At 44.4% G+C, this 12,780-nt stretch overlaps 1 protein-coding gene across 1 annotated transcript in view; it reads right to left on the reverse strand.

Annotated features, from left to right (window-relative positions):
* Positions 1 to 12,780, reverse strand: part of LOC139266315 (adhesion G-protein coupled receptor G7-like) — a 108,535-nt gene that overhangs the window by 61,859 nt on the left and 33,896 nt on the right. The window contains exons 4-5 of the mRNA XM_070884136.1: positions 7,738 to 7,823; positions 3,577 to 3,707 (exon numbers count right to left, since the gene is read on the reverse strand). Coding sequence (XP_070740237.1) covers positions 3,577 to 3,707; positions 7,738 to 7,823 — 217 coding nt within the window. The remainder of the gene's footprint in view (positions 1 to 3,576; positions 3,708 to 7,737; positions 7,824 to 12,780) is intronic.

The following is a 12,780-nucleotide window of genomic DNA, read 5'->3' on the forward strand; positions in this document are numbered from 1 at the left end:
CCCGTCAGAATTTTAAACGTTTCTATGAGGTCCCCTCTCACTCTTCTGAACTCCAGTGAATACAAGCCCAGTTGATTCAGTCTTTCTTGATAGGTCAGTCCCACCATCCCGGGAATCAGTCTGGTGAATCTTCGCTGCACTCCCTCAACAGCAAGTATGTCCTTCCTCAAGTTAGGAGACCAAAACTGTACACAATACTCCAGGTGTGGCCTCACCAAGGCCCTGTACAACTGTAGCAACACCTCCCTGCCCCTGTACTCAAATCCCCTCGCTATGAAGGCCAACATGCCATTTGCTTTCTTAACCGCCTGCTGTACCTGCATGCCAACCTTCAATGACTGATGTACCATGACACCCAGGTCTCGTTGCACCTTCCCTTTTCCTAATCTGTCACCATTCAGATAATAGTCTGTCTCTCTGTTTTTACCACCAAAGTGGATAACCTCACATTTATCCACATTATACCTCATCTGCCACGCATTTGCCCACTCACCTAACCTATCCAAGTCACTCTGTAGCCTCATAGCATCCTCCTCGCAGCTCACACTGCCACCCAACTTAGTGTCATCCGCAAATTTGGAGATACTACATTTAATCCCTTCGTCTAAATCATTAATGTATAATGTAAACAGCTGGGGCCCCAGCACAGAACCCTGCGGTACCCCACTAGTCACTGCCTGCCATTCCGAAAAGTACCCATTTACTCCTACTCTTTGCTTCCTGTCTGACAACCAGTTCTCAATCCACGTCAGCACACTACCCCCAATCCCATGTGCTTTAACTTTGCACATTAATCTCCTGTGTGGGACCTTGTCGAAAGCCTTCTGAAAGTCCAAATATACCACATCAACTGGTACTCCTTTGTCCACTTTATTGGAAACATCCTCAAAAAATTCCAGAAGATTTGTCAAGCATGATCTCCCTTTTACAAATCCATGCTGACTTGGACCTATCATGTCACCATTTTCCAAATGCGCTGCTATGACATCCTTAATAATTGATTCCATCATTTTACCCACTACTGAGGTCAGGCTGACCGGTCTATAATTCCCTGCTTTCTCTCTCCCTCCTTTTTTAAAAAGTGGGGTTACATTGGCTACCCTCCACTCGATAGGAACTGATCCAGAGTCAATGGAATGTTGGAAAATGACTGTCAATGCATCCGCTATTTCCAAGGCCACCTCCTTAAGTACTCTGGGATGCAGTCCATCAGGCCCTGGGGATTTATCGGCCTTCAATCCCATCAATTTCCCCAACACAATTTCCCGACTAATAAAGATTTCCCTCAGTTCCTCCTCTTTAATAGACCCTCTGACCACTTTTATATCCGGAAGGTTGTTTGTGTCCTCCTTAGTGAATACTGAACCAAAGTACTTGTTCAATTGGTCTGCCATTTCTTTGTTCCCCGTTATGACTTCCCCTGATTCTGACTGCAGGGGACCTACGTTTGTTTTTACTAACCTCTTTCTCTTTACATACCTATAGAAACTTTTGCAATCCGCCTTAATGTTCCCTGCAAGCTTCTTCTCGTACTCCATTTTCCCTGCCCTAATCAAACCCTTTGTCCTCCTCTGCTGAGTTCTAAATTTCTCCCAGTCCTCAGGTTCGCTGCTATTTCTGGCCAATTTGTATGCCACTTCCTTGGCTTTAATACTATCCCTGATTTCCCTAGATAGCCACGGTTGAGCCACCTTCCCTTTTTTATTTTTACGCCAGACAGGAATGTACAATTGTTGTAATTCATCCATGCGTTCTCTAAATGTCTGCCATTGCCCATCCACAGTCAACCCCTTAAGTATCATTAGCCAATCTATCTTAGCCAATTCATGCCTCATACCTTCAAAGTTACCCTTCTTTAAGTTCTGGACCATGGTCTCTGAATTAACTGTTTCATTCTCCATCCTAATGCAGAATTCCACCATATTATGGTCACTCTTCCCCAAGGGGCCTCGCACAATGAGATTGCTAATTAATCCTCTCTCATTACACAACACCCAGTCTAAGATGGCCTCCCCCCTAGTTGGTTCCTCGACATATTGGTCTAGAAAACCATCCCTTATGCATTCCAGGAAATCCTCCTCCACCGTATTGCTTCCAGTTTGGCTAGCCCAATCTATGTGCATATTAAAGTCACCCATTATAACTGCTGCACCTTTATTGCATGCACTCCTAATTTCCTGTTTGATGCCCTCCCCAACATCACTACTACTGTTTGGAGGTCTGTACACAACTCCCACTAACGATTTTTGCCCTTTAGTGTTCTGCAGCTCCACCCATATAGATTCCACATCATCCAAGCTAATGTCTTTCCTAACTATTGCATTAATCTCCTCTTTAACCAGTAATGCTACCCCACCTCCTTTTCCTTTTATTCTATCCTTCCTGAATGTTGAATACCCCTGGATGTTGAGTTCCCAGCCCTGATCATCCTGGAGCCACGTCTCCGTAATCCCAATCACATCATATTTGTTAACATCTATTTGCACAATTAATTCATCCACCTTATTGCGGATGCTCCTTGCATTAAGACACAAAGCCTTCAGGCTTGTTTTTTTAACACCCTTTGTCCTTTTAGAATTTTGCTGTACAGTGGCCCTTTTTGTTCTTTGCCTTGGGTTTCTCTGCCCTCCACTTTTCCTCATCTCCTTTCTGTCTTTTGCTTTTGCTTCCTTTTTGTCTCCCTCTGTCTCCCTGTATAGGTTCCCATCCCCCTGCAATATTAGTTTAACTCCTCCCCAACAGCACTAGCAAACACTCCCCCTAGGACATTGGTTCCGGACCTGCCCAGGTGCAGACCGTCCGGTTTGTACTGGTCCCACCTCCCCCAGAACCGGTTCCAATGCCCCAAGAATTTGAATCCCTCCCTGCTGCACCACTGCTCAAGCCATGTATTCATCTGCGCTATCCTGCGATTCCTACTCTGACTAGCACGTGGCACTGGTAGCAATCCCGAGATTACTACTTTTGAGGTCCTACTTTTTAATTTAGCTCCTAGCTCCTTAAATTCTTTTCGTAGGACCTCATCCCTTTTTTTACCTATGTCGTTGGTACCAATGTGCACCACGACAACTGGCTGTTCTCCCTCCCATTTCAGAATGTCTTGCACCCGCTCCGAGACATCCTTATGTTCTTATGTAATGCACGTACAAATTATGTAACCATCACACAATGATGGATACAATATGAGAAATGTTTCTGGATATTTTATAGATATGTAGAGTTAGGATTGGGAGTATTGTTATATTTGAGGATTTTCAAAAAAGTTTCAATCAAATTGATGCTTCTGCAGTGATTACTGTTCATTGGATTTGTTAATGCAACAAGAAGAAGAAAACTCGCGTGCTTTATATAATACCAGCAGGTCGCCAGTGGCCTTATTCACAGTGAATCTGAGGCTGATACAAAATACAACAATTTATTACCAAATCAAATGTAATTCATATATTTGACAAGAAATAAACAATTTCAAGTTTGTTTCAAGAAACATCAAAAATGTTCTCTCTGATTTCATATGTGCAAATTTTATATTATTTTGCACATTTTATTATTGAGTGATTTATTCATATAATGTCTTACTTTGATATGAAACTAGTCCCCATCCAGTACGACTGTCAGTAGAATTGATTTGATTTGATTTCACTGCAACTTGTGGACACACTTGATCCAGGTTTTGAGAAATTGTCATGTTTTCAAGGTCTTTAGTCAAGCTAAAACGAGAAAGCAATATATTAAATAAAATCACCATTCACTTTAAGTGCAAAGATTGTGAATCTTTTATTATAGTTTGTCTCATTTTGGGCTATGAATATTTGGAAACATTGCCCTGAAAACCCATGTGCCTTCTCACTAAGGCAGTACGGATGAAGGCACTTACGCCAAATTTCGGAGGATTTTCCGTGGATTTTCGGAGCCAACGTATTTGTACATAATACACCACCACCCCTGGACCCGCCCTGCTGCCCCCACAGCCCCCCCCTTACATACACACACACACAGGGGGTGAAATTGCCCTGTGGCCCAATTGGGGGCGGTAACCTTCTGGGGCCGGGACTTTCCGTGCCTGATGCAGAGGTCCTGCCCCCGCCGCTGAATTCAGCTTACATTCTCACGCGCTCCACTTCCTTTGGGAGCAGTTACCAGGGCGCTACTGTGGCGGTGAGGGAAGAGCGACGCGGATGCTCCACATTGTGCTGACGTGCTTCAACGCCCCTCCCCTTGGCTTAAAGGGGAGGGCTGCTGTGCACTCTATAAGGCCTCTAATGGCCGCCACTACAGAATGCCAGGCTACAGGATGGTGGCCTGGACGACGCGAGGGCCACCCATCGTAGCGCCAACCCGAGAGTCAGAAATCAAAAAAAGATGGTGGCCCAGGATATTAGCACCCTCCCCTTTAAGGCGCGCCCCGAGAGCAGATGTTGGCCAGCTTGCGAAACTGGTGTTGACATCCACTCATACCAGCCTCACGGCCATGGAACAATTTTCCCTGCGGGGCTTTAAAGGGTTGGTGCGAGGCGGCAAGGGGCCGGTTGCACAGCAGCCCAGGGTGTTAACCGCATGGCAACCCCTCCGCAAATTCTTGGCCAATTTCACGGGAGGTGGTAGCACCCCGCTTCCCCGGGCAAATAGCCTTCCCCCGGAGGCGCTAACTTCGCTTTAAAAAGGGACAATTTCACCCCCACGCACTTTTGGCTTTGAAAAGTGTTAGCATAAATTATTTAGACACGTGCCCTTACAAGTGCTACAGTTTAGGACAGAAGCTTACGATAGTTGAGTATGCTGAGGTGAATGCCCAGACAAAAATAAATAATAGCTTGCATTTATATGCTAATTTTCATATCCACAGGCTGTTCCAAAGCATTTGACAGCCAATGAATTGCTTTTAAATTGTAATCACTGTTAGTTTGTAGGCAAATGTGGTAGCCATTGTGCACACAAGATCCCACGAACAGCAATGATATAAATGACCAATTAATTTGTTTTGGTGGTGTTGATTGAGGGATAAATATTGGCCAGGACACTGGGAGAACTTCACTGCTCTTCTTCAAATAATGTCATGGGATCTTTTACGTCCACCTGAGAGGGCTGATGTAAAAGATCCTATGGTTTAATGTCTCATCTAAAAGACAGAAATACCAACAATGCAGCATCCCTACATTACTGCACTGAAGTGTTAGCCTCGATTATGTACTCAAGTCTGAGACTGGGGCTTGAAGTGACATTGTTACAATTGAAACAAAGCACAAATAAAGCTAACATGTCTTTGTGAAGGTTACAAAAAGATTGGAGGGCATTTTGTGAAGAAATCACTATAGTCAGCTTTTCCAGAACTGGGGGAAAGCTTTCTGGTGTGATTCAATAAGATGCATCGATGAAATATCCATTACGAACTGAAGTAATTATAACAGAACTGTGTTAAAGCTAAATATCTGGCTAAAACCATCATTACCATCATTTAATCCCCCACCATCAACATCCTTGGGGTCACTATTGACCAGAAACTTAACTGGTCCAGCAACATAGAGCATGTCAGAGGCTGGGTATTTTGCGGCCAGTGTCTCACCTCCTGACTCCCCAAAGCCTTTCCACCATCTACACGGCACAAGTCAGGAGTGTGATGGAATACTCTCCACTTACCTGGATGAATGTAGCTCCAACAACACTCAAGGAGTTCGACACCATCCAGAACAATGCAGCCCATTGATTGGCACTCCATCCACCACCTTAAACATTCGCTCCTTCTACCACCGTGACTGCAGTGCAAGATGCATTGCAGAAATTCGCCAAGGCTTCTTCGACATTACCTCCCTAATCCATGACCTCTACTACTGAGAAGGACAAGGGCAAGATGTGCATGGGAACACCACCATCTCCAAGTTCCCCTACAAGTCACACACCAACCTGACTTGGAAATATATTGTCGTCCATCGTCGCTGGGTCAAAATCCTGGAACTCATTACTTAGCAGCTCTGTGGGAACACCTTCACCACACGGACTGCAGGGGTTCAAGCAGCTCTGTGGGAACACCTTCACCACACGGACTGCAGGGGTTCAAGCAGCTCTGTGGGAACACCTTCACCACACGGACTGCAGGGGTTCAAGCAGGTGGCTCACCACCACCTCTTCAAGGGCAATTATGGATTAGCAATAAATGCGGCATTGCCAATGATGCCTACATCCTATGAATAAATTGTAAAAAATGATTCTTACTTGCAAAAAGATCACATAAATGGTCAAAACTGAAATTGGGAGATTATGGGCTCAATTTTCCCAGTATTTGCACATTTTTTTTGGAGTGGGCTGCTTTTTCTGGCCGAACTTAAAAATCCCCAGTTTCCCCAATCAATTTGCACCAGCATAACTCAGTTAGTTACGTTTTTTTTTCCTCAAAAGGGGTCATTACCAGCCACCTAAGCCAATTCTGGCCATTTAGGCAACTTTGGCCAGTTAATAGTTAATCCATTTCTACTTAGGCCAGCGTATGTGGCCCCTCGAGAAAACCCTTGCGGAGAGTTAAAGAAATCGGCGCAGGTAAGTACATCAGAGGCGTTTGACCTGGGCTAGGAGAGCGGGAAGTGGAGCAGACCTGGACCGGCACGAGATCGGGGGCCACAGAGCGGCGGGAAGGCACCAGAGAGGCTCGGCGGGGGGGGGGGGGAGGGAGTGAACTGGTCGGCACGAAATCGGGGGCCACAGAGCGGCGGGAAGGCACCAGAGAGGCTCGGGGGGGGGGGAGGGAGTGAACTGGTCGGCACGAAATCGGGGGCCACAGAGCGGCGGGAAGGCACCAGAGAGGCTCGGGGGGGGGGGAGGGAGTGAACTGGTCGGCACGAAATCGGGGGCCACAGAGCGGCGGGAAGGCACCAGAGAGGCTCGGCGGGGGAGGGCGCTCATCGCAGCTGACCAGGAAGGCACCTCACTTGGAGCTCTACTGCGCATGTGCGGCCATTTCAGCGACGTCAAGAACGTCAGTTTTTTTCACCGCGCATGCGCAGAAGGCCCAGCTCCTTTTTCTAGCGCAAAACACAGGCTCCACCCCCCGAGGCGACTGGCCACGCTGCGCGGTTGCAGATTAGAGGCCAAACATTGGGGAAACTTCGGAGATTTTTTTCTGGAGCATCTATTTACCTAATTAAGCGGCGCAACTCAGGCAATATGCCAGAAAACAGGCTCAGGGAAATTTGAGCCCTATGTTTGGGAGGATCCGAGTTAAAGAGTGATAATGGGCAGACAGGTGACAGCGGCAGAAAATAATGGCAAAGTCTTGCAATGTCTGCTGCTAGCCTGGTTATGATGACTGATAGACTAACTTCATTGTGAAGCTTGACAGATCAGAAAAGCTGGTTTTCGGCGCATCGCGCCCCAAATACCGGCTTTTGCGAGGCCTCGTTAGGTCTGTCCAGACTTCATACGGACCCGGTGAGGCCAGAATTTTAGCCCCATTATCTGATCATTATCACATTTCAGTTTGTGGGCGCTTGCTGTGCACAAATTATCTGCCGCGTTTCCTACATTACAACAGTGACTACACTCCAAAAATACTTCATTGGCTGTAAAGCGTTTTGAGACATGAAAGGCGCTATATAATTCCAAGTATTTCTTTCTTTCTTTCTGAATATCATAGTTCAAGCTTCCAAATAGTTACCTTAAAATTGGCTTATGTATTTTCAATAAACACAGATGCAGCACACTGAGCAAATTCCGTAACAATAATTACATTTTTCATAATGATCTTAGTACCTTGACAGTGCTTTCCACAGTTCACTAATGATGTCAGGCTTCACTTCCAGCATATTACAGAATGTTATTATTGCATTTATGCAAGTCTATAGGGAAACACAAAAGTTAGAAAGACGCATGAACTTCAGACAAAACTCTCAATTTCATACTAAATCTGTGAGATAAGTATGCACAATAGATAGTGTAAAATTAAACTGTATTAATTCAAAAACAATGTTTATAGGACTAATCTAATAAACAGGTGATGAAAAGGGTATTTTCTCTAATGTGCACAATATTATGAACACAGGTGAAATGTTGGATTCTTTTATTTTAATTGTTTCATTAATCCTAGTAGTTTAAATGAACATTGATGTTTAAGTTGGTACTTTATCTAAATTGCTATGTTGGCTGCTATGATCTCCAATCAGAGAAAGCAATTTGCTATAATCATTTGACTTCACCCTTTTCATTTTTAAAATGATGCTGTTTGATTTCCCATTTTCAGTGAGCTCCTGTGCATACAGAGAGACTCCTAGCTCACAGTTACATAATAGGAACATGAATTAAATTAATTTTAAACAAAGCATCATTTTCAGTACCATGCAGACAACTGAAAGCAAAAACCCCGAACTTTTGTATCTAAAAGAACTAACTTGAGGGCTGCGATCCTGCCGCCGCTCAGTGGACCCGTTGGTGACGAGTCTGCTGTGAAATTTAAAATGATTGACAACGGCGATTTGTACAGAGCAGCATTAACGGAGTGCACTTAAACAGAGTATTTGATTTGGATATTTGGAAAGATTGGGAATTCAGAGAAGAGGGGAAGGAGTTGTTGCTTTTTGCCTACACTACTTGTAGTGCTTTGTGTTACAGGTAGATAGTTAATTTCATTACCCATAACTCAATCGAGATCAATTAAGTAGTCAAGAAATGAAACTGTAAACTAAGTTACTTAAATACATATTTAATTAAATGTAATTAAATAGAACAAGGTGATATAGGGATGGCAGTGCAGGTGGTGTGCCGCAACTACAGCATGTGGGAGTTTATGGAGAGCATTGTGATCCCACATGACCATGTCTGCAATGAGTGTCTGCACTTCAAGGAACTTCAGCTGAAAGTTGTTGAGCTGGAGTCTGAGGTGCAGACATTGCAGGATATTGGGCGGTGGGGGAGTGGAGTGTTACCTGGAGAGTTTGATCCAGGAGGCAGTCACTACCTTAGGTTAGGTACAGGTCTGGTCAGGGACAGGAAGGTGTGACTGCAACTTAGGTAAGTAAGGGGACGCCGATGCAGTGCAGGAGGAGCCTCAGCATTTTCCCTTATCCAACAGGTATGAGGTTTTTGCTGCCTGTGTGGATGAGGGAAAACCTGTAAGATGGATGAGCAAGCTAACCATGGCACCATGGTGCAGGAAGCCATTCAAGTGGTGAAAGTGAAAGAAAATGTATTTGTGGTAGGGAACAGTATAGTCAGAGGGATAGATACTGTTCTCTACAGCTGCATCTGGGAGTTCCAAATGTTGTGTTGCCTGCCCGGTGCCAGGGTTAAAGACATCTCCTCACGGTTAGAGAACATAGAAACATAGAAAGTAGGTGCAGGAGTTGGCCATTCAGCCCTTCGAGCCTGCACCACAATTCAATATGATCATGACTGATCATGCAACTTTAGTACCCCATTCCAGCTTTCTCTCCATACTCTTTGATCCCTTTAGCCGTAAGGGCCACATCTAACTCCCTTTTGAATATATCTAAATGAACTGGCCTCAACAACTTTCTGTGGTAGAGAATTCTACAGGTTCACAATTCTCTGAGTGAAGAAGTTTTGCCTCATCTCGGTCCTAAATGGCTTACCCCTTATCCTTAGATTGTGACCCCTGGTTCTGGACTTTCCCAACATCGGGAACATTCTTCCTGCATCTAACCTGTCTAAACCCGTCAGAATTTTATATGTTTCTATGAGATCCCCTCTCATTCTTCTAAATTCCAGTGAATATAAGCCTAGCCGATCCAGTCTTTCTTCATATGTCAGTCCTGCCATCCCGGAATCAGTCTGATGAACCTTTGCTGCACTCCCTCAATAGCAAGAATGTCCTTCCTCAGATTAGGAGACCAAAACTATACACAATATTCAAGGTGTGGCCTCACCAAGGTCCTGTACAACTGCAGTAAGACCTCTCTGCTCCTTTACTCAAATCCCCTAGCTATGAAGGCCAACATACCATTTGCCTTCTTCACCGCCTGTTGTACCTGCATGCCAACTTTCAATGACTGATGTACCATGACACCCAGGTCTCGTTGCACCTCCCCTTTTCCTAATCTGTCACCATTCAGATAATATTCTGCCTTCCTGCTTTTGCCACCAAAGTGGATAACCTCACATTTATCTACATTATACTGCATCTGCCATGCATTTGCCCACTCATCTAACATGTCCAAGTCACCCTGTAGCCTCTTGACATCCTCCTCACAGCTCACACCTCCACCCAGCTTAGTGTCATCTGCAAACTTGGAGATATTACATTCAATTCCTTTGTCTAAATCATTCATGTATATTGTAAATTGCTGGGGTCCCAGCACTGAACCTTGCGGTACCCTACTAGTCACTGCCTGCCATTCTGAAAAGGTCCCGTTTATTCCTACTCTTTGTTTCCTGTCTGCCAACCAGTTCTTTAACTACGTCAATACATTACCCGCAATACCATGTGCTTTAATTCTGCACACTAATCTCTTATGTGGGACCTTGTCAAAAGCCTTTTGAAAGTCCAAATACACCACATCCACTGGTTCTCCCTTTTCCACTCTACTAGTTCCATCCTCAAAACATTCTAGAAGATTTGTCAAGCATGTCAGAAATCTTGGAACAATCCTGTCACTGCTTTCCAAATGCGCTGCTATTACATCTTTAATAATTGATTCCAACATTTTCCCCACTACCGATGTCAGGCTAACTGGTCTATAATTCCCTGTTTTCTCTCTCCATCCTTTTTTAAAAAGTGGGGTTACATTAGCTACCCTCCAATCCATAGGAACTGATCCAGAGTCTATAGAATGTTGGAAAATGACCACCAATGCATTCACTATTTCTAGGGTCACTTCCTTAAGTATCTGGGATGCAGACTATCAGGCCCTGGGGATTATCAGCCTTCAATCCCATCAATTGCCTTTACACAATTTCCTAATAAGGATTTCCTTCAGTTCCTCCTTCTCGCTAAACCCTCGCTCCCCTAATATATCCAGAAGGTTATTTGTGTCTTCCTTAGTGAAGACAGAACCAAAGTATTTGTTCAATTGGTCTGCCATTTCTTTGTTCCCCATTATAAATTCACCTGAATCTGACTGCAAGGGCCCTACATTTGTCTTCACAAATCATTTTCTCTTCACGTATCTATAGAAGCTTTTACAGTCAGTTTTTATGTTCCCTGCAAGCTTCCTCTCATACTCTATTTTCCCTCTCCTAATTAAACCCTTTGTCCTCCTCTGCTGAATTCTAAATTTCTCCCAGTCCTCAGGTTTGCTGCTTTTTCTGGCCAATTTATATGCCTCTTCCTTGGATTTAACACTATCCCTAATTTCCCTTGGTAGCCACGGTTGAGCCACCTTCCCCGTTTTATTTTTACGCCAGACGGGGAGTAAAAATAAAACAGGGAAGGTGGCTCAACCGTGGCTTACAATTGTTGAAGTTCATCCATGTGGAGTGGGAAGGGGAGTATCTACTTGCCGTGGTCCATGTCGGAACATATAAAAACATAAGAGTATAAGAAATAGGAGCAGGAATAGGACATTTGACCCCTCGAGCCTGCTCCGCCATTTAATAAGATCATGGACTCAGCTCCACTTCCCTGCCTGCTCCCCATAACCCTTTACTCCCTTATCTCTCAAAAATCTGTCTATCTCTGCCTTAAATATATTCAATGACCCAGCCTCCACAGCTCTCCGGGGAAGAGAATGCCACAGATTTACAACCCTCTGAGAGAAGTAATTCCTCCTCATTTCAGTTTTAAACGGGCGACCCCTTATAGTGAAACTATGGCCCCTAGTTCTAGATTCCCCCACGAGGGGAAATGTCCTCTCTGCGTCCACCTTGTCGAGCCCCTTCATTATCTTATATGTTTCGATAAGATCACCTCTCATTCTTCTGAACTCCAATGAGTAGAGGCCCAACCTCCTCAACCTGTCTTCATAAGTCAACCTCCTCATCTCCAGAATCACCCTAGTGAACCTTCTCTGAATCAAAGCAAATTTCCTTAAATCAGAGACAAAAACTGCACGCAGTACTCTAGGTGTGGCTCACCAATACCCTGTACAGTTGTAGCAGGACTTATCTGCTTTTATACTCTATCCCCCTTGCAATAAAGGCCAACATTCCATTTGCCTTCCTGATTACTTGCTGTACCTGCATACTAACTTTTTGTGTTTCATGCACAAGGATCCCCAGGTCCCTCTGTGCTGTAGCACTTTGCAATTTTTCTCCATTTAAATTATAATCTGCTTTTCTATTTTTTCTGCCAAAGTGGATAACCTCACATTGTCCCACATTGTACACCATCTGCCAAATTTTTGCCCACTTGCTTAGCCTGTCTATATCTCTTTGCAGATTTCTTGTGTCCTCCTCACAATTTGCTTTCCCACCCATTTATCTATCATCAGCAAACTTGGCTACATTTCACTCGGTCCCTTCATTCAAATCATTGACAGAGAATGTAATAGTTGAGGCCCCAGCACCAATCCCTGCAGCACCCCACTAGTTACTGTTTGCCAACCAGAATATGACCCGTTTATCCCAACTCTTTGGTTTCTGTTCGTTAGCTAATCCTCTATCCATGCTAATATATTACCCCCAATCCCGTGAACTTTTATCTTGTGCAGTAACCTTTTCTGTGGCACCTTACCGAATGCCTTCTGGAAATCCAAATCCACCACATACCCTGGTTCCCCCTTATCCACACTGCTTGTTACATCCTCAAAGAACTCTAGCAAATTTGTCAACCACGATGTGCCTTTCATTAAACCATGCTGACTCTGCTTGATTGAATTATGCTTTTCCAAATGTCCTGCTACT

Source organism: Pristiophorus japonicus, chromosome 6, assembly GCF_044704955.1.
Source record: "Pristiophorus japonicus isolate sPriJap1 chromosome 6, sPriJap1.hap1, whole genome shotgun sequence".
NCBI classification, from domain to species: Eukaryota; Metazoa; Chordata; class Chondrichthyes; family Pristiophoridae; genus Pristiophorus; species Pristiophorus japonicus.